Source organism: Salvelinus sp. IW2-2015, unplaced genomic scaffold (assembly GCF_002910315.2).
Source record: "Salvelinus sp. IW2-2015 unplaced genomic scaffold, ASM291031v2 Un_scaffold2716, whole genome shotgun sequence".
In the NCBI taxonomy this organism is placed as follows: Eukaryota; Metazoa; Chordata; class Actinopteri; order Salmoniformes; family Salmonidae; genus Salvelinus; species Salvelinus sp. IW2-2015.
Genome location: NW_019944021.1, coordinates 14,772 through 38,237, shown reverse-complemented (window position 1 = coordinate 38,237; position 23,466 = coordinate 14,772). Strand labels below are relative to the sequence as shown.

The 23,466-nt window shown below is 42.1% G+C and overlaps 1 protein-coding gene across 1 annotated transcript in view; it reads right to left on the bottom strand.

Moving 5' to 3' along the window:
• Positions 1–23,466, bottom strand: part of LOC112074612 (plasma membrane calcium-transporting ATPase 2-like) — a 74,314-nt gene that overhangs the window by 44,796 nt on the left and 6,052 nt on the right. Inside the window, exons 3-5 of the mRNA XM_024141754.1 lie at positions 13,523–13,780; positions 11,581–11,706; positions 8,987–9,115 (exon numbers count right to left, since the gene is read on the bottom strand). Coding sequence (XP_023997522.1) covers positions 8,987–9,115; positions 11,581–11,706; positions 13,523–13,780 — 513 coding nt within the window. The remainder of the gene's footprint in view (positions 1–8,986; positions 9,116–11,580; positions 11,707–13,522; positions 13,781–23,466) is intronic.

Below are 23,466 nucleotides of genomic sequence, written 5' to 3'. Positions count from 1 at the left end.
ATACTGCCACCCAGGGGTCTGATAGACTACAGGACTACAAGGGGCTTGGTAGACTACAGGACTACAGGGGTCTGGTAGACTACAGGACTACAGGGGTCTGATAGACTACAGGGGTCTGATAGAACTACAGGACACAGGGGTCTGATAGATATAAGGACTACAGGTCTGGTGCTACAGGATTACGGGTTGGTAGACTCAGGACTATACAGGGTCTGTATACAGGACTACAGGGGTCTGATAGATCCAGGGTCTAGACTACGAGGACTACAGGGGTGTGACTAGGACTACAGGGGTTGGTAGACTACAGGACTACAGGGGTCTGAATAGACTACAGACTACAGGGGTCTGATTAGACTACAGGACTACAGGGGTCTGATAGACTACAGGACTACAGGGGTCTGATAGACTACAGGACTACAGGTCTGGTAGACTCAGGACTACAGGGTCTGGTAGACTACAGGACTACAGGGGTCTGATAGACTACAGGACTAACAGGGGTCTGGTAGACTAGGACTACAGGGGTCTGATGACGTACAGGACTACAGGGGTTATAGACTACAGGACTACAGGGGTCTGATAGACTACAGGACTCAGGGGTCTGGTAGACTACAGGACTACAGGGGTCTGATAGACTAACGGACTACAGGGGTCTGGTAGACTAAAGGATATACAGGGGTCTGGTAGACTACAGGACTACAGGGGTCTGATAGCACTACAGGGGTCTGATAGACTACATGCTACAGGGGTCTGGTAGACTCAGGGGTCTGATAGACTACAGGACTACAGGGGTCTGGTAGACTACAGGACTACAGGGGTCTGGTAGCTAAGGATACAGGGTTGGTAACTACAGGACTACAGGGGTCTGGTAGACTACAGGACTACAGGGGTCTGATAGACTACCAGGGGTCTGATAGACTATCAGGACTACAGGGGTCTGGTAGACTACGGACTACAGGGGTCTGGTAGTACAGACTCAGGGTCTGAAGGACTACAGGACTACAGGGGTCTGATAGACTACAGGGCTACAGGGGTCTGTAGACTACAGGCTACAGGGTCTGGTAGACTACAGGACTACAGGGGTCTGTAGACTACAGGACTACAGGGTCGATAGCTACAGGCTACAGGGTCTGGTAGACTACAGGCTACAGGGGTCTGGTAGACTCACTGACTACAGGGGTCTGATAGACTACAGGACTACAGGGGTCTGATAGACTACAGGACTAAGGGGTCTGGTAGACTACAGGACTACAGGGTCTGATAGACTACATGACTCCAGGTTTGATAGACTACAGGACTACAGGGGTCTGGTAGACTACAGGACTACAGGGTCTGATAGACTACAGGACTACAGGGGTCTGATAGACTACAGACTACAGGGGTCTGATAGACTACAGGACTACAGGGTCTGGGTGACTAGACTACAGGGTCTGATAGACTACAGGACTACAGGGGTCTGATAGACTACATACAGGACTACAGGGGTCTGATAGACTACAGGACTACAGGGGTCTGATAGACTACAGGATAAGGGTCTGATAGACTAAGGACTACAGGGTCTGATAGCTACAGGACACAGGGGTCTGAATAGAAGACAGGTGGTCTTGATAGCTACAGGACTACAGGGGTCTGAGACTAGACTACAGGGGTCTGAATAGACTACAGGAACTACAGGGGTCTGATAGGACTACAGGGGTCTGTAGACTACAGGACTACAGGGGTCGATGACTACAGGGGTCTGATAGACTACAGGACTACAGGGGTCTGTAGATACAGATACAGGCTATAGACTACAGGACTACAGGGGTCTGATAGACTACAGGACTAGGGTCTGAGTAGACTACAGACTACAGGGTCTGTAGACTACAGGACTACAGGGTCTGGTAGACTACAGGACTACAGGGTCTGATAGACTACAGACTACCTTTAAACACTGATTTATACACATGTCGTTTTATATCTCATGTGAATTAATTTATTACAACCCTTTTAATTTCAAGGTACACCTTACCACCAAATGATTGTACCAAAACAATATCTTTCAAATGTAAACATTGAATACCTTGGTGCATATTACTAAAAGGGAAAACAAAGTGAAACTCTTATCAAGTGAGCATCGTCCTGCACATCTATAACCATCTGTATCATATTCAGACTGTTTCTTTCTCAGGCAGTGACATGAAAATGTCTACTTGTTCATTTCAATCACAATATCAGATCCACTTCCTCCCAGAGGACACAACGAGGCAGGTGAATGGTTAATTGTACTTTTCAGCTGCCTCCACTTCCTCCCAGAGGACACAACGAGGCAAGTGAATGGGGTAATTGTACTTTTAAGCTGCCTCCATTTTCAATTACCCATTCACCTGCCACTGCAGTGCAGAGAGACAGGTCAGGACCGTAGTGTGAGAGTAGACAGTCCAGGGGCAGATGAGCAGCAGACAGTACACAACACAATGCATGCATCCCAAATGGCACCCTATTCCTATATAGTGCACTACTAGTTTCCCTATGGTCCTGGTCTAAAGTAGTGCATACCTAGGTTTCCCTATGGTCCTGGTCTAAAGTAGTGCACTATATAGGGAATAGCGGCCTGGTCTAAAGTAGTGCACTATATAGGGAATAGGGTCCTGGTCTAAAGTAGTGTACTATATAGGGATAGGGCCTGGTTAAGTAGTGCACTTAGGATAGGCCCTGGTCTAAAGTAGTGCCTATATAGGGAATAGGGCCCTGGTCTAAAGTAGTGCACTATATAGGGAATAGGGCCTGGTCTAAAGTAGTGCACTATATAGGGAATAGGCCTCTGGTCTAAAGTAGTGCACTATATAGGGAATAGGGTGGCATTTAGGATGTAGATACCCCCCGTATAGATTAATCTACTTCAGATATCAGTCACAGAAAACTAGTAATCGACTATGTGACCTGCCCAGAGAAAACCAGTGATTCTTTCCGAGGGAACATTTAGACCCAACAACGTCCGTGATGATAATGACATGCTAGTCATGACTAGCAACCAGCAAAAACCCCCCCAAACCTTCTCACAACATACATCACAAGAACACTTATAGACATCGCTTTATTAAAACCCATGTCGCTACATCTCTCTAACCTCCAAACGCAACCGGATCATCCCTCACTACCTAGCGACTAAATCATTTTGATTTTCTATTGAACTTTTTTAATATTGTATGTATTGTATGTATTACTACTCAAGTCATTCAACCGGAAACAACAGAAAGCAAGAAAAAGGAGGAAGACAGAAGGAAATGAAGACTGTTCACAACCTCAGGAAAAGAAGAAACATGCATTTAAAGGAGAGAAGGTGAGGGTACAGGAAAAAGAGAGTGAGAATTATAGGGAGGAGGAGGTGGAGGAGGAAGAGGAAGAGGAGGAGGTGGAGGAGGAGAGAGTTGGAAGTGGAGGAGGAGGAGATGAGGAGGAGGAGGAGGAAGGAGATGGAGGTGGAGGTGAAGAAGAGGTGGTGATGGAGGACAACGCAATAATAATGGAGAAACCAAATGAAAAGAACATAGAAGACAACACAATAATAATGGATAAGTAAGAGGTTTGACCAATTTCCTCAACGAAAACCTCAAACCCGTGAAGAGAAAAAAGGCTTAAGATCTAATCTGTCAGGTGTTTTTTGTTTTTTAAACCAATAAAGTACGAGGGGTTTGTGGTATTTGGCCAATATACTACGGCTAAAGGCTGTTCTTATGAGCGACACATTTGCAGAGTACAGCCCTTAGCCGTGGTATATTCACCATATACCACAAGGCATTCGCAGAGTACAGCCTTTAGCCGTGGTATATCGACCATATACCACAAACCTCCCGAAGGTGCCTTATTGCTATTATAAACTGATTACTAACGTAATTAGAACAGTAAACAAGTCATTTTGTGTCATACCCGTGGTATACGGTCTGATATACCACGGATTTCAGCCAATCAGCATTGAGGGCTCGAACGACCCGGTTTATAAGGGACTGAGTATAACAAACATTAGGAACACCTAACGTAATATAGAGTTGGATTTCAGGGGCTAATCAATCAATACGATCAATCAGTCTCAACCATGTTATTCATGTCATGTTATTGAGCAGCAAATAAGTAATAAAATAACAAGTGTAGGGAAGCAGAAGAGCATTGTGGTTAAACTTCTTGAATCATGGTTGGGACTCAATTCCATCTCAATTCCAGTCAATTCCGAATATAAACCAAATTCCCAATTCTACATTTTCCCAATTGAAAAGCATTGAAGAGAATTGGAATTTCAATGAAATTCTTCCTGAATTGGCAGAAATTTAAATTAAATTGAACCCCAAACCCTGATGACAGTTGAGCATTGTGGTTAAACTGCTTGAATGTCAAATTCCACCATCGTAACAATGGTCAACATTCATCCAGACAGACATCTGCGGTGGAATTGGGAGGAGAGCTGAAGGAAAAAGTAAAAAAAATCCTCAATAATTTTTTACATGTAAAAATGGGTTTTGAATGATAATATTGAATTCCTAGAATTAAGAGTGATTTTTTTTCTTCAATTCCACTCCTGTGCATACCACGCATACTGAATAAGGTCCAAATGGCCCTGTTACCAGTAGTTACTTCCTCTATACAGGGTCCACATGGCCCTGTTACCAGTAGTTACTACCTCTATGACAGGTCAATGGCCCTGTTACCAGTGTTACTTCCTCTATACAGGGTCCACATGGCCCTGTTACCAGTAGTTACTACCTCTATACAGGGTCAAATGGCCCTGTTACAGTAGTTCCACCTCTATACAGGGTCCACATGGCCCTGTACCAGTAGTTACTACCTCTATACAGGGTCCACATGGCCCTGTTAAGTAGTTACTACCTCTATACAGGTCCACATGGCCTTGTTACTAGTAGTTACTACCTCTATACAGGGTCCACATGGCCTGTTACTAGTAGTTACTACCTCTATACAGGGTCCACATGGCCTGTTACAGTAGTTACTACCTCTATACAGGGTCCACATGGCCCTGTTACCATAGTTACACCTCTATACAGGGTCCACATGGCCTGTTACCAGTAGTTACTACCTCTATACAGGGTCTACATGGCCTGTTACCAGTAGTTACTACCTCTATACAGGGTCCACATGGCCTGTACAGGTTTACTACCTCTATACAGGGTCACATGGCCCTGTTACCAGTAGTTATACCTCTATACAGGGTCACATGGCCCTGTTACAGTAGTTACTACTCTATACAGGGTCCACATGGCCCTGTTACCAGTAGTTACTACCTCTATACAGGGTCCAAATGGCCCTGTTACCAGTAGTTCTACCTCTATACAGGGTCAACATGGCCTGTTACCAGTAGTTACTACTCTATACAGGGTCCACATGGCCCTGTTACCAGTAGTTACTACCTCTATACAGGGTCCACATGGCCCTGTACCAGTAGTTACTACCTCTATACAGGGTCCACATGGCCCTGTTCCAGTAGTTACTACCTCTATACAGGCTCCACATGGCCCTGTACAGTAGTTACTACCTCTATACAGGGTCCACATGGCCCTGTTACCAGTAGTTACTACCTCTATAACGGGTCCACATGGCCCTGTTACCAGTAGTTACTACCTCTATACAGGGTCCACATGGCCCTGTTACCAGTAGTTACTACCTCTATACAGGGTCCACATGGCCCTGTTACCAGTAGTTACTACCTCTATACAGGTCCACATGGCCCTGTTACCAGTAGTTACTACCTCTATACAGGGTCCACATGGCCCTGTTACCAGTAGTTACTACCTCTATACAGGGTCCAAATGGCCCGTTACAAGTAGTTACTACCTCTATACAGGGTCCAAATGGCCCTGTTACCAGTAGTTACTACCTCCGTACTTGGTTTATCCAATGGCAGGCTCTGATTTTCAGCGATAATGTTGATTTAACCAATCACCGGCTGGGATCATTTTGATTTAACCAATCACAGGCTGTAATTTGACACCGTAGAAACTCTATTGTGGATTGAGGGGTAGGGATCCTATTTTTAAGGGACGAACCTGAGTGACTGAAGCCGGGTAGTTGTTGGTGTTTATCAGGGACCGAGAAAGGGGTTAGGGTGGTTTAGTAGGGTGGTTACGGGGGTTAAAGGGTTGGTCCTGGTGGGTATTGGGTATAGGGGTGGGACAAGGTTGATTAGAGGGTGACTAGGGTCACAAGAGAGACACTCTACCCGTGTTTTGTTGGCCATCCTCCACTGCCTCACCTGTGTGTTGGTTTATAGAACCATATACTGTATATAACAAGGAGTAAGGAGAGGAGAGGCAACCTGGAGACTTCACACCAGAACATACCAGTACCCTTTAACAACGAACGGAGCCCTTACTGCGAAAGCACAACGAACGGAGCCCTTACTGCGAAAGCACAACGAACGGAGCCCTTACTGTGAAAGCCTGAATGCAGATCCAGCAAAGTAGCTGTGCAATGCCGGGAAGGACAATGACAACGCCAAAATATATACCCGAGTCACTACAGTACGGTTCAGGGTCCTGTAGAATATACCCAAGTCACTACAGTACGGTTCAGGGTCCTGTAGAATATACCCGAGTACTACAGTACGGTTCAGGGTCCTGTAGAATATACCCGAGCCCTACAGTACAGTTCAGGGTCCTGTAGAATATACCCGAGTCACTACAGTACGGTTCAGGGTCCTGTAGAATATACCCGAGTCACTACAGTACGGTTCAGGGTCCTGTAGATTATACCCGAGTCACTACAGTATGGTTCAGGGTCCTGTAGAATTTACCCGAGTCACTACAGTATGGTTCAGGGTCCTGTAGAATATACCCGAGTCACTACAGTAGCGGTTCAGGGTCCTGTAGAATATACCCGAGTCACTACAGTACGGTTCAGGGTCCTGTAGAATATACCCGAGTCCTACAGTACGGTTAGGGTCCTGTAGAATATACCCGAGTCACTACAGTACGGTTCAGGGGCCTGTAGAATACCCGAGTCACTACAGTACGGTTCAGGGTCCTGTAGAATATACCCGAGTCACTACAGTACGGTTCAGGGTCCTGAGAATATACCCGAGTCACTACAGTACGGTTCAGGGTCCTGTAGAATATACCGAGTCACTACAGTACGGTTCAGGGTCCTGTAGAATATACCCGAGTAACTATAGTACAGTTCAGGACCTGTAGTGTGTGAAGAACCTACCAGTCATATAGTACAGGCTGTGTGGTTGGCATGTAGTATTATTTAGACATATTACTTTAGAGTAACGTCACAGAGATTAAAACCTAGTTATCCAAAGATGGACTTCAACCAAGAAGTACTGCCGCCACTCAGTCTATAGTTGAACAGTTTAAAAGCAACAACCCAAATGGCAAAGACTGTTTGAAATGACGTCATCACCACCAGCATCGCCTACTGGGTAAGACATGCAGCGAAGGCTAAACAGAGTCAATCGATTCAACCTTATTTCTCCAGGATGGATACTCGACTTCAAACAAGAAGTCCCGTTCGTCTTCACTCTGTGGTTTTATAGTCCTTTATGGTCGGAGTATAAAGGACCCCCCCCACCCCCCACTCAGTAAACTAAGAGGTTTCAAAAGGAATCATTCATTATTACAAACCAGTAGGAGCTTTGCTATGCTCTGGTACAAGTGTATAGTGTATACATCCACTGTCTATCTGAGAATCACAGTTAAAAACGGTTGGCAGTGTGGGTGAGATCTCACTGCAATGAGGTTCTGTTATAGTGTAGCATGGAAGTACACATCGAGACTACCTGTCTACAGTAGAGTGGCATCACTGTAACAGTGCAACATTCTATTATACAGCATTCAGGTAACAGAGCACACATTTACTATTAAATAGTAATGTGTAGATTGTCCTTTGGATTAGACATTACAGTAAAAAAAGGGTACAGTAATTTACTCCACCACCCGTTGGATAGGACATTACAATAAAAAAAGGGTACAGTAATTTACTCCAGAACCCGTTGGATAGGACATTACAATAAAAAAAGGGTACAGTAATTTACTCCAGAACCCGTTGAATAGGACATTACAGTAGAAAAGGGTACAGTAATTTACTCCAGAACCCGTTGGTAGGACATTACAGTAGAAAAGGGTACAGTAATTTACTCCAGAACCTGTTGGATAGGACATACAGTAGAAAGGGTACAGTAATTTACTCCAGAACCCGTTGGATAGGACATTACAATAAAAAAAGGGTACAGTAATTTACTCAGAAACCCGTGGATAGGACATTACAATAAAAAAGGGTACAGTAATTTACTCCAGAACCCGTTGAATAGGACATTACAGTAGAAAAGGGTACAGTAATTTACTCCAGAACCCGTTGGATAGGACATTACAGTAGAAAAGGGTACAGTAATTTACTCCAGAACCTGTTGGATAGGACATTACAGTAGAAAAGGGTACAGTAATTTACTCCAGAACCGTTGGATAGGACATTACAATAAAAAAGGGTACAGTAATTTACTCCAGAACCCGTTGGATAGGACATTACAGTAGAAAAGGGTACAGTATTTACTCCAGAACCCGTTGTATAGGACATTACAGTAGAAAAGGGTACAGTAATTTACTCCAGAACCTGTTGGATTAGACATTACAGTAGAAAGGGGTACAGTAATTTACTCCAGAACCCGTTGGATAGGACATACAGTAGAAAAGGGTACAGTCATTTACTCCAGACCAGTTTTATAGGACATTACAGTAGAAAAGGGTACAGTAATTTACACCAGAACCCAATTGTTGGACAATACAGTAGAAGAAGGGTACGAGTAATTTACTCCAGAACCTGTTGGATAGGACATTACAGCAGATAAGGGTACAGTAATTTACTCCAGAACCCGTTGGATTAGACATTACAGTAGAAAAGGGTACAGTAATTTACTCCAAAACCCAATTGATTGGACAATACAGTAGGATAACAATAAGTGGCACCAGAGAGAGAAGGAAGTGAAAAAGAGGGCGGGACATACCTTTCTTCTCCTTCTTCTCCTCTTCCCCTGGTTCTCCGGCCCCCAGCAGTGTAAAGATGATACCGGTCTGAGAGTTGACCCCCACAGCTGTTACCAGCATCCTGCCGGAACCCTCCATCACATGGGTACCTACACACGCACGCACGCACGCACGCACGCACAGAAAGGGAGATTATGAAACAGAATTATGGATCCTATTCATCAATATCTGATTGGCTGTCAGAGAAAATAAAGGAAATCACTGACTTGTACACTAATACATACAGTGACTTGCCAAAGTATTCACCCCTCTTGGCATTTTTCCTATTTTGTTGCCTTATAACCTGGAATTAAAATGGATTTTTGGGGGGGGGTTGTATCATTTGATTTACACAACATGCCGACCGCTTTGAAGATGAAAAATATTTTCTATTGTGAAACAAACAAGAAAAAGCAGAAAACTTCAGCGTGCATAATTATTCACCCCAAAGTCAATACTTTGTACAGCCACCTTTTGCAGCAATTACAGCTGCAAGACTCTTGGGTTTTGTCTCTATAAGCTTGGCCCATCTAGCCACTGGGATTTTTACCCATTATTCAAGGCAAAACTGCTCCAGCTCCTTCAAGTTGGATGGGTTCCGCTGGTATACAGCAATCTTTAAGTCATACCACAGATTCTCAATTGGATTGAGGTCTGGGCTTTGACTAGGCCATTCCAAGACATTTAAATATTTCCCCTTAAACCACTCGAGTGTTGATTTAGCAGTATGCTTAGGGTCATTGTCCTGCTGGAAGGTGAACCTCCGTCCCAGTCTCAAATCTCTGGAACTTCCCTGTATTCAGCGCCATCCATCATTCCTTCAATTCTGACCAGTTTCCCAGTCCCTGCCGATGAAAAACATCCCCACGGCATGATGTTGCTACCACCATGCTTCACTGTGGGGATGGTGTTCTCAGGGTGATGAGAGGTGTTGGGTTTGCGCCAAACATAGTGTATTCCTTGATGGCCAAAAAGCTCAACTTTAGTCTCATCTGACCAGAGTACCTTCTTCCCATAGATATGAGGAGTCTCCCACATGCCTATTGGCGAACACCAAACATGATTGCTTATTTTTTCTTTAAGTAATGGCCTTTTTTCTGGCCACTCTTCCGTAAAGCCCAGCTCTGTGAAGTGTACGGCTTAAAGTGGTCCTATGGACAGATACTCCAATCTCCACTGTGGAGCTTTGCAGCTCCTTCAGGGTTATTTCTTTGGTCTCTTTGTTGCCTCTCTGATTAATGTCCTCCCTGCCTGGTCCGTGAGTTTTGGTGGGCGGGCCCTCTCTTGGCAGGTTTGTTGTGGTGCCATATTCTTTCCATTTTTTAATAATGGATTTAATGGTGCTCCGTGGATGCTCAAAGTTTCGTATATTTTTTTATAACCCAACCCTGATCTGTACATCTCCACAACTTTTTCCCTGACCTGTTTGGAGAGCTCCTTGGTCTTCATGGTGCCGCTTGCTTGGTGGTGTTGCAGACTCTGGGGCCTTTCAGAACAGGTGTATATATACTGAGATCAGGTGACACTGAGATTACAGACAGGTGGACTTTATTTAAATAATTCTGTGACTTCTGAAGGTAAATGGTTGCACCAGATCTTATTTAAGGACTTCAAAACAAAGGGGGTGAATACATATGCACGCAGCACTTTTCTGTATTTTACATTATTTTTTTCATTTCACTTCACCAATTTAGACTATTTTGTATATGTCTATTACATGACATCTAAATAAAAATCAATTTAAATTACAGGTTGTAATGCATCAAAATAATAAAAACACCAAGGGGAATGAATACTTTTGCAAGGCACTGTACTGTGTATATAAATAATACCACACACGCAGCATCATACATAGGAGAGAGAGAGAGAGAGAGAGAGAGAGAGAGAGAGAAAGAGAGAAATAGATGGAGATATATAGATAGAAGAGGAGAGAGGGACAGAGGAGAGAGAGAGGGGGAGGAGAGAGAGAAAGGGAGAGAGAGAGAGGGGGGGAGAGAGAGAGAGAGAGAGAGAGAAGGAGAGAGAGAGAGAGAGAGAGAGATAATACATTTCCAGTATATTAAATTTTATTCCTCCCTCCACAATATGAGTCAACTCTATGGAAGAGAGAGAAAGCCATTACAGAGAACAAAGTGCATATCAGCTTCTCTCTGTTGATATTCAACTAAGAATTAAGGTTTCTCCCATTGATCAACTGTCATCCTGTTGTATCTTGACTAATAGATTGAGACAACACAAGGCCTCCTGAAACCATGCATGGTATACAAGTCAGTTTGTGGACAAGACAGAAAAGTAAACCCACAAGCACTCGAATGATGTACTCTGAGCCCCCGTACAGTATGTGAATACATTGTAGTACAGTATGTGAATACATTGTAGTACAGTATGTGTATACATTGTAGTACAGTATGTGAATACATTGTAGTACAGTATGTGTATACATCGTAGTACAGTATGTGAATACATCGTAGTACAGTATGTGAATACATCGTAGTACTACGACGTAGTACATTGCTATCTCTCCACTCTGAGCCACACAGGACCTCTGTAACATCACAATAAATGACTGACTGACCAGACAGCAGCATCGGGTCTCTGTCGGCTGCTTTCTTGACGTGATCAGACTCTCCTGTTAGTGAACTCTCATCTATCTTCAGGTCGTTCCCCTGTATCAACACTCCATCCGCTGGAAGCAGGTCACCTAAAACACAACAGAACAAAAAAAATACTATTTTAATAAAACAGAAAAAAAAAATACTATTTTAATAAAACAAAAGAACAAAAAATATACTATTTTAATAAAACAACAGAACAAACAATATACTATTTTAATAAAACAACAGAGCATATACTCTTTTATAACACAGGCACCTTCACACAGAACAGAAAACAGACACTGTTAAATAACACCGCCGTCATAAAATGCATTTTAAAAATAATAACAAAACAGAAAACAGTTCAGAGACTCAGAAACAGATAAGTAGCATCCAGACAGGAGAACATTATTTTATATTATAACACCTCAGCTATAAACTCCAAAAATAAGGGTTGCTAAGGGTTGCTCTAAGGGCAGGGCTACCCAACCCTCTTCCTGGAGATCTACTGTCCTGTGGACTGAAAACCTACAGGACAGTAGATCTCCAGGAAGAGGGTTGGACTGAAAACCTACAGGACAGTAGATCTCCAGGAAGAGGGTTGGACTGAAAACCTACTGGACAGTAGATCTCCAGGAAGAGGGTTGGACTGAAAACCTACAGGACAGTAGATCTCCAGGAAGAGGGTTGGACTGAAANCAGGAACTAATGGGGATCCATAATAAACCCCAGGAAGAGTAGCTGCTGCCTTGGCAGGAACTAATGGGGATCCATAATAAACCCCAGGAAGAGTAGCCGCTGCCTTGGCAGGAACTTATGGGGATCCATGATAAAATACAAATACAAAACTTCAGTCATTAATTCTGATTGTTTAAATTAAGGATTATGGTTTGGGATAAGGATAAAACAGGAAGTTTGGCCATTAAGAGTCGCCTTGCTAACTCATTGTAGTTTAAGACGAGGATAAAACAGGAATGTATCCATTAAGACTCATTGTGGACAGATGACTACATTTTGTGCTGTTTTTGTTCGTTTTGGACTTCGGTGAGGTTTTATTCCGGCTGTTTCGACACATAAAAAACATTCTCGAGAGAATCCTGGGCTTCCGAGTGGTGCAGCAGTCTAAGGCACTACATCTCAGTGCAAGAGGCATCACTACAGCCCCTGGTACGATTCCAGGCTGAATCACATCCGGCCGTGATTTGGTGTCCCATAGGGCAACGCACAATTGGCCAAGCGTCGTCCGGGTTTGGCCGGGGTAGGCTCTCATTGTAAATAAGAATTTGTTTTTTAATGACTTGCTTAGTTAAATAAAGGTTATAGAATGAAGATTCTAGAATGAAGGTTCTAGAATGAAGATTCTAGAATGAAGGTTAAATAAATAATAACAAATCCAAAGTAGGTAGTCTACACCCTTTCATCAGTGACTGGTCAACAGTAGGTATTATTCAAGTCTTTGTGGTCATTCAATGAGAGACAATGCTTTTTTCCCGAAAAAGCATTGAAAAAATGAAAAGAGGAGCGACCCAGGGATGTGTGTGCTTTGGGGACCTTTAACAGAACGTGACTGGCAGAACGGGTGTTGTATGTGGAGGATGAGGGCTGCAGTAGATATCTCAGATGGGGGGGAGTGAGGCCTAAGAGGGTTTTATAAATAAGCATCAACCAGTGGGTCTTGCGACGGGTTAACAGAGATGACCAGTTTACAGAGGAGTATAGAGTGCAGTGATGTGTCCTATAAGGAGCATTGGTGGCAAATCTGATGGCCGAATGGTAAAGAACATCTAGACACTCGAGAGGACCCTTACCTCATTATTCTTACCGAACCAAATGACCTTTGTGTTAGGAGATGTTCAGAACAATCTTAAGGACAGAGAAAGCTTGTTGGATACTGTCACGGTGTAGGTTAGTTTCCATACGTACCATACTTGATTTGTGCGATGTCCCCGACCACGATGTCAGCTACCGGGAGCTGGATGACCTGAGCACCTCTGACCACCTGGAACTTCTGCTCCTGTTCGATGCGGCTCTGCAGTCCTCTGAACTGCTTCTCCTTGCTCCAGTCGTTGAAGGCCGTCACCAGAACCACACACACTACAGACAGCAAGATGGCCGCTCCCTCTATCCAGCCGGCCTCGGCCTCACCCTCGTCCTCCGCACCCGCCGCCGCTGTCCCACAGGCTGGGGGAGAAAGAGAGGGGTTTATATAGAGGTGATATGCAGACACACACTCAAAAATATACGCCCATGCTCCTGTATCCAAACATGTTACTTTGCATTATATTATTCCTATTCGCGCACACACACACACACACACACACACACACACACACACACACACACACACACACACACACACACACACACACACACACACACACACACACACACACACCACCACACACACACACACACACACAGGACAGCAGCATCCTGCTCTTCTCTAACAGCATTGGTTCTACTATACAGCATTGTGTTCTATATACAGCATTGTGTTCTACTATCACAGCATTGTGTTATACTATACAGCATTGTGTTTACTATCAGCATTGTGTTATACTATACAGCATTGTGTTCTACTATACAGCATTGTGTTATACTATACAGCATTGTGTTCTACTATACAGCATTGTGTGTTATACTGTGTTATACATACAGCATTTGTGTTATACTATACAGCATTTGTTTACTATACAGCATTGTGTTCTACTATACAGCATTGCGTTCACTATACAGCATTGTGTTATACTATACAGCATTGTTTCTTTGTACTAATGTTATTACTATGTGTTATTTTACTACTATACAGCATTGTGTATTTTACTACTATACAGCATGTGTTATTTTCTACTATACAGCATTGTGTTATTTTACTACTATACGCATTGTGTTATTTACTATATACAGCATTGTGTTATTTCTACTACTTATACAGCATTGGTGTTATTTGACTACTAAGCATTGGTTTACTACTAGACTGCTGAATGTGATGTTATTTACTACTATACTGCATTGTGTTATTTTACTATACAAAGCATTGTGTTTTTTACTACTACAAAACATTGTGTTATTTTACTACACCTACCAGCATTGTGTTATTTTACTACTATACAGCTTGTGTATTTTACAAATATACAGCATTGTGTTATTTACTACTAATACAGCATTGTGTTATTTTACTACTATCGCATTGGGTTATTTTACTACTATACAGCATTGGTTATTTTACTACTATACTGCATTGGGTTATTTTACTACTATACAGCATTGGTTATTTTACTCTATACTGCATTGGGTTTTTTACTACTATACAGCATTGTGTTATTTTACTACTATACTGCATTGGGTTATTTTACTACTATACAGCATTGTGTTATTTTACTACTATACAGCATTGTTATTACTACTAAGCAGCATTGTGTTATTTTACTACTATCAGCATTGTGTTATTTACTACTATACAGCATTTGTATTTTACTACTATACAGCGTTTTGTTTATTTTACTACTATACTGCATTGGGTTATTTTACTACTTACAGCGATTGGTTATTTTACTACTATACTGCATTGGGTTATTTTAACTACATAACGCATTGGGTTATTTTACTACTATACGCATTGGGTTATTTACTACTATACAGCAGTGTGTTATTTTATACTATACAAGCATTGGGTTATTTACTACTATACGCATTGGGTTATTTTCTACTATACAGCATTGTGTTATTTTACTACTATACTGCATTGTGGTTATTTTACTACTATACAGCATTGTGTTATTTTACTACTATACAGCATTGTGTTTATTTTAATACCATACAGCATTGTGTTATTTTACTACTATACAGCATTGTGTTATTTTACTACTATACTGCATTGGGTTATTTTACTACTATACAGCACTGGGTTTTACTAAACACAGGAGAGACAGTAAAGCACTAACTCTATGGGAACACGAATAACATAAAACACTAACTTACTACTGTCACGTTCTGACCTTTATTTCCTTTGTTTTGTCTTTATTTAGTATGGTCAGGGCGTGAGTTGGGGTGGGCAGTCTATGTTTATATTTCTATGTTTTCCTATTTCTGTGTTTGGCCTGATATGGTTCTCAATCAGAGGCAGGTGTTTTGTGTTGTCTCTGATTGGGAACCATATTTAGGTAGCCTGTTTTGTGTTGGGTTTMGTGGGTGATGGTCTTCAGTCTTCGTGTGTCTGCACCAGACAGATCTGTTTCGGTTTTTCCACATTTGTTGTTTTTTTGTATTTTGAGTGTTCACTTTTATTAAATCAAGATGAACAATTATCACGCTGCGCATTGGTCCTCCGATCCTTCTAACTTCTCCTCCTCAGACGAGGAGGAAGACGAAAGCCGTTACAACTACACTACTAACGAAAAGTCACATCAACCAGAAAACATTTTCCCGGCATTGTCTCTCCACAGCAGTCTAAGCACCATCGCTGTTTAGCAGAAACCCCACAGGGAATACAGTACAAGTCTCAAAGTGAAAGTGTCTTTAGGTAATGAACATGTTTCTGTAGGAGCCTAGATTCACTCATACGGACACTGTCTTTCTCACTGTAAGCATATTTAAACATTGGTATAGTGAAGAGATCACAATGAACGGGAGTAGCAATATTTGGTTGTAGGCGAAGACACTGTAAAGGGTAATCCACTAGGGAGTGTGTATTCCAAGCACCACAGAGACAGATTAATTAAAACAACTGTCTGTTTGGGAATAAATGGAGGGATCCCAGCAAACAGAGAAACATTCCCAGAACATTAGATTCACATTAAGTTCTAGTAAGGGTTTTAACTCACGTTAGGATAACATCCCCAAAACATTTGCAGAATGTTTTTGATAACAACATGATTAAAGGTCCAATGCAGCAATTTTCATCTCAATATCAAATTATTTCTGGGTAACAATTAAGTACATTAAAAAAAAATGGTAATAGCAAAGAGCAAAATCATTGAATACAGTCTTACATGTACACAGGATATGAAGAGAATGGGAAAAAAATTTAATAACTCATGAATTGTGTGTCCTGATTGAGCATATTCGACTGAAAAATAACCACAGCTATCCCTTGGTATCGCAGAGGGTAAATTATCTGGCTAAAAATCTGAAGGTTCCAGCTTCAATCCCACATTATTCTTTAACCATCTTTATTTATTTTTTAAACCTGTGAAATTGATGCTCAGATATACTCTACTAAAAAAGAGGATGTCTTTATTTCACCCAGATGCATAAATTCAGTCAGAAATGCATAATTTAGACTAATTGTGAAAAAATTTACATTATGTAAAAAAATGTACTGTTCCATTTTTTTTTTAAACACACATGATCCCTCTCTGTCTTATTTTTCATGATCTGAACAGAAAAAGTGATCCTAGATTAGCACTCATAGTCCTGGATACCTTGTAAATATGGGCCCAGAAGTGATGGTGACAAACCCAGTTGTCAGTAGATCCCAGGGTTAGTTACGTCTAAGAAGGAAGCGTACAATTCCTGATTACTGGATACAGGAATACTGCTATGGCTAAACTTTATACTGAAAAAAAGATGATGAAAGAGAGATGCCCTGGTGGCGCAGAAGTTTAAACAGGTTCAATCCTCACATGTTCAGATTGTCAACATATGACGTGTAAAAAAAAATGTGGTTGTTTATATGATTAAATGTTGTGCAAATGTCCTGTGAATTAAATTGAAATGTCATGTGTCTCTACATCACCTATAATACTACTGCAACTTGCTGTTGGCTGGGCTCTCCGCTTGTGCCATCAAACCCTTACTCCTCATACAGAACCCTGCAGCCTGCCTGGTTGTCACCTTTCTCCACTGGCGTCCAGCCAAAGCTTGCATCCACTACAAGACCATGGTGCCCAACGGTGGAACCAGCTTCCCCCTGAAGCTAGGACAGCAGAGTCCCTACCCATCTTCCCCCTGATGCTAGGACAGCAGAGTCCCTCCCTAGCTTCCCCCTGAAGCTGTTGGCTGGGCTTCCCCTGCTTCCCACTGAAGCTAGGACAGCAGAGTCCCTCCCTAGCTTCCCCCTGAAGCTGTTGGCTGGGCTCCCCCTGCTTCCCCCCTGAAAGCTAAGGAAGACAGGCAGGAGTCCCTCCCTAGCTTCCCCCTGAAGCTAGGACAGCAGAGTCCTAAGATATGGTGCCCAACGGTGGAACCAGCTTCCTCTCCAGTTCACAGCCTCAAACACCTAGATCCCCTGAAACGCAGCTCACTCTTCCCGCATGAGCCTGAGATCACCCAACTATGTAATTCATCTAGGAACACACACACGCATGCAATGTTCACATACTAGTACATGGAATCAAAACACCCCTTGTATGGCATTGATGAACACCCACCTATTTAGTCTCGTTCTTTTGCAACCCCAATCACTGTGGAGGTATGTTTGTTTTGTGAACACAGAAAAACCTCGTCTTACTAAAATCGTCTTTAGAGGTATCTGTATGTGATTCACCACCGCGTGATTTACGCTTCCCCCGTCGGTGGTAATGATGAGCTGTTTTCAGGTAAAACTAACTGGCTCTCACTACAAACATAAGGACCTGACTCCTTTTTGCCTGTCCTCCCTGACCCTGTAAGCGTAGCGCTACAACATCGGAAATGGATGAGTTTTCCCCTAGTTAATCTCAGTTTCCACTTTACGCGCAGTACATTGCACTGACGCTCCTTCACACCCGGATAACCGTGTCACTAACCAGCTAAAGTATAGCCTATATGAACACTTGCTCCTAGCTCTGTCTTATGTATTGCCAGTATTTGAACCCTTTTGCGCACACCACCGTTCTGGTTGGTATGACCGTCTCCCGTCACAACGACTCTTCGCTTACTTTGCATTCTAGAGTACGAGTAGAGAGTAAGAGCACTAATACAGCACCTGTGCCAGCGTCCGAGTACAGTGACTCATTTTAATATATGTTAAAACTGAATCATCCTCTCACAAATAACAAAGTGGATTGACAAATGACAAATGCACGCAAACAAAGTCCCCGTAATAGTAGGTACTATGACACAGGAACACCACACAAAAGCTTATTCGCAATCTAAATACAACATTCACGAGCAAATAAGTGGTAAAATCGGATACCTAATATAGTATGGCTCCCCAAACCTTCAGAGAACAACTTTGATCTCATCACAACCTACCTGCGCTTCCGCTTCGTGAATTTGAAACAAATACTAGCCCCAAACACATAGAAACTAGAACAACAGAACAAAACATAGAAAAACAACAGAATGCCCACCCCAACTCACGCTCTGACCAAACTAAAATAAAGACATAAAAAAGGAACTAAGGTCAGAACGTGACACTTCTGCCTCCTCCTGTGGTCCTTTACAAATATACACCTACTGCGCCCTGCGCTTGAAACCAGCTCTCTGTCTCCCATCGTGTTCATTACACTAAATATATATTGCTTGAACGTCAATTAAACATTATGTTAAACCTAAAACAAATATGCTATGACCTTATTTGGAAATTGGAAATGATACAAACATTATCTGAATGTCAGCACAACTGGACAGTTTGTGTGTTTTGGGAACATATATTTTGTGATGACCCCAAAATGTTCTCACCAGACTGTTCCTTAAAACGAATGAAAACATTCTGGGAACCTTTAAAAATAACAGATACATTTTGTTCTAAGAACATTCTTGCAACATCTGGTGAATGTGTTATACAAACATTCTGTGGTCTGACTGGAAAGTTGTTGTGTTGTGAGAACATTTGGCGGGACATTAAGAATGTTCTGGGAACTTTCACAGAATCGATTTTGGGTTTGCTGGGGTGTGTGTTACGTAATACTAACCTTTTAGAGTTATTCACCAAGTAATTTCTCGTGGACAGATGCACGTAACATAAATGGTAGTAGCATCTGTCGACAGACTGTGGGATGTGACGACTAATGAGGAACGTTGATTCGGTGTGATGATTTTTGATCACTGATCATTGGACAAAATGCAGATTTTACAGGTGCCTCCATCTTTTGAATTTTGGAAGGGGATATTTGTGCCCTAGACAGGAGACTGGCTGAGAGTTTCCTTTTAGAGGGAAGGAGACTGGCTGAGAGTTTCCTTTTAGAGGGGTGGAGACTGGCTGAGAGTTTCCTTTTAGAGAGGTGGAGCCTGGCTGAGAGTTTCCTTTTAGAGGGGTGGAGACTGGCTGAGTTATTCCTTTTAGAGGGGTGGAGACTGGCTGAGAGTTTCCTTTTAGAGGGGTGGAGACTGGCTGAGTTAGTCCTTTTAGAGGGGTGGAGACTGGCTGAGAGTTTCCTTTTAGAGAGGTGGAGCCTGGCTGAGTTATTCCTTTTAGAGGGGTGGAGACTGGCTGAGAGTTTCCTTTTAGAGGGGTGGAGACTGTCTGAGTTTCCTTTTAGAGGGGTGGAGACTGGCTGAGTTTTCCTTTTAGAGAGGTGGAGACTGGCTGAGTTTTCCTTTTAGAGGGGTGGAGACTGGCTGAGTTATTCCTCAGGGGTGGAGAATTCTCTTGTCTCGTTAGTATATTTTCTAGCACGTCTCCACCCAGAACTTAATCGTGCATCTGACCCACTGAATACACATTACTACAACCAGTATTACCCTAACCATATCAGACAGCAACATAGATTACACAAGGGGTTCTGAACCTGGTGTAGATGTATGGATAAGCCTCGGGCTAGCTTAATACATGAACCATTGCGGGGGTACTGACTTTTTCACAGTGGGACTCATAAGAACATAGAAGATCAGTTGCACATGAGGAGATACTTTAGAACAACTGCAGTTCAGAACTGTGAATGAATGAGTCTCCAATGGTACAGCCTAAAGCTGACATGTCTACCTGATTACCCTCTTGTACTAAACTGTGATGGTATATTGTAATGTAAGACACCATTGGCTGTTTGGCTGTTAGAAGTCATACAGATTGTCTGTCCTTGGTGCTGGACTGCCAGGCAAGGCTCCTGTAAGTTTTAGCTAACGTTAAGCTGGCTGGCTAGCTAACTAACGTTACGTCACGCGTTGGGATTCGTTGTTTACCTAGCTAGCTGTCTGGCTACATGTCTTAACAAGAAGACTCTCGTCTTAGTGTGCCAGAGAACAGAATAACTGATGAATTTATGAACGCTAAACACCCATTGAATATGACCGGTGTCAGTAAACGTCGGCAAAAAAAACATAACTAAATTGTTGCCAGCAGCGCAGTTGCAGTCACCAACGCTCTGGATAACATGAAAACAGCTTTACCAGCTCTGCTAGAGTGAGTAAAATTGTCAAAGTCGGATGTTCTCTCATTATGTGTCTGGAAGAAGCTCGTCAATTTTAGCCAGTTTGACTGTCGTTGTGAGGTCAGAATGTTGGGATCAACAATACTCATTGGCCAGAGCGTCCGATGCTGAATGGGTCTAGACAAAGAAGGGCTCTCCAGTAGAATTACCAAAACACTTAAGGGCCATTTTCTCAAAAGTGAGTTTACAAGTTTATCAACTGTCAAAGCAACATTACTTTCCCATTGTTCCTCAACTCTAGTGTCTGATATACCATTTTGTAGCTCTGAGTCTCTACCTTTATCCAATGTAAAAAACACAATTTCAAATTGTGCTACATAAGACCGATTTGAGACGTTCGGTCACATTTGAGCAATATAAGATGGAACGGAGTTCCAGGCAATAAGGGCTCTGTCTAATACTAAACACTTTCTTGAATTTGGGGACTGTGAAAAGACCCCTGGTGGCATGTCAGGTGGGGTAAGTGTGTGTGTGTGTCAGTGCTGTGTGTAAGTTCACTATGCAAACCATTTGGGATTTTCAACACATTAATGTTTCATATAAAAAGAAGTAGTGATGTAGTCAGTCTCTCCTCAACTCTTAACCAAGAGAGACTGACATGCATAGTATTAATATCAGCCCTATGATTACAATGAAGAGCAAGACGTGATTAGATTAGACAAAACTAGAGCCCTGCAAGACTTGCTTTGTGGAGTGTGGTGTCAAAAAAGCAGAGCATCTCTTCATTACAGACAGACATCTCCCCATCTTTACAACCATTGAATCTATATATTTTGACAATGATATTTTACCATCTAAGGTAACGCCAAGTAATTTAGTCTCCTCTACTTGTTCAACAGCCACACCATTCATTTCCAGATTCAGGTGAGGTCTAGAACTTAGGGAATGATTTGTTCCAAATACAATGCTGTTAGTTTTAGAGATGTTCAGGACCAGTTTATTACTGGCCACCCCATTCCAAAACAGACTGCAACTCTGTTAAGGGTTTCAGTGACTTCATTAGCTGTGGTTGCTGATGCGTATGTGGTTGAATTATCAGCATACATGGACACACAGGCTTTGTTTAATACCAGTGGCAGGTCATTGGTAAAAATAGAAAAGAGTAGAGGGCCTAGAGAGCTGCCCTGCAGTACACCACACTTTAAATGTTTTACATTAATCAAATCAATCACATTTATTTATAAACAGCTGAGGTCACAAAGTGCTGTACAGACACCCAGCTTAAAACCCCAAACAGCAAGCAATGCAGGTGTAGAGAAGCTTCCATTAAAGAAAAACCTTTGAGTTATATTAGATAGCTCTGAATCCACAATATGGCCGAGGTTGAAAAGCCATAACAGATAAGTTTTTTCAACAACAGGTTATGGTCAATAATATCAAAGGCTGCACTGAAATCTAACAGTACAGCTCCCACAGTATTCCTATTATCAATGTATTTCAACCAATCATCAGTAATTTGTGACAGTGCAGTACATGTTGAGTGCAGTTCTCTATAAGCATGCTGAAAGTCTGTTGTTCATTTGTTTACAGAGAAATAGCATTGTATTTGTTCAAACACAATTTTTTCCAACATTTTGCTAAGAGCTGGCAGCAAGCTGATAGGTCTGCTGTTGGAACCAGATAAAGGCCGCTTTACCACTTTTGGGTAGCGGAATGACTTTGGCTTCCCTCCAGGCCTGAGGACAAATACTTTCCTCTTGGCTCAGATTATGACAGACGGGTTGTAGAGTCAGCGCCCATCCTCAGTAGCTTTCCATTTAAGTTGTCAATGAGGAGGTTTGTCATTATTATTTCAAAATTCAAACTTGAAATGCTTTTCTTTCATTACTTGTTTTTTTTATGGGTGAGTACAACGGCTCACTGTTCGTTGTTGGCATTTCCTGCCTAAGTTTCCCCACTTTGCCAATGAAGTATTCATTAAAATAATTGGCAACATTAAATGGTTTTGTGATGAATAAACCATCTGATTCGATTAAATATGGAGTTGAATTTGTCTTTTTGCCAATAATTTAATTTAAAGTACTCCCAAAATGTCTTTCCATAATTCTTTATATCATTCATATTGGCTTCATAATAAAAAAAATGTGTCACATCATTTCTCAATTTGCAGTAAGTCAGCCAGTCAGATGTGCAGCCAGACTTACTATCCCCATCTCTTTCAACCATTAGGGTTTTTCAATTCCTCATTAATCTATGGAGACTTAACAGTTCTAACAGTCAGTTTCTTAACAGGTGCTTGTTTATCAATATGTGTAAGAATCAATTTCTTAAATTCATTAAGTGCAGCGTCTGGATGCTCCTCATTAATCACATCAGATCAAACAATATTTTGAACATCATCCAAATAAGAGTCACAGCAAAACCTTTAGTATGATCTATTATACACTATTTTAGGCCCAGTTGTTGGCACTTTGGCTTTCCTGGATTTAGCCACTATATTGTGATCACTGCATCCAAGCGGTACGGATACAGCTCTAGAACAAAGTTCTACAGTATTAGTAAAAATGGGGTGGCCAGAAGAGGACTGGCCACCCCTCAGAGCCTGGTTCCTCTCTAGGTTTCTTCCTAGGTTTC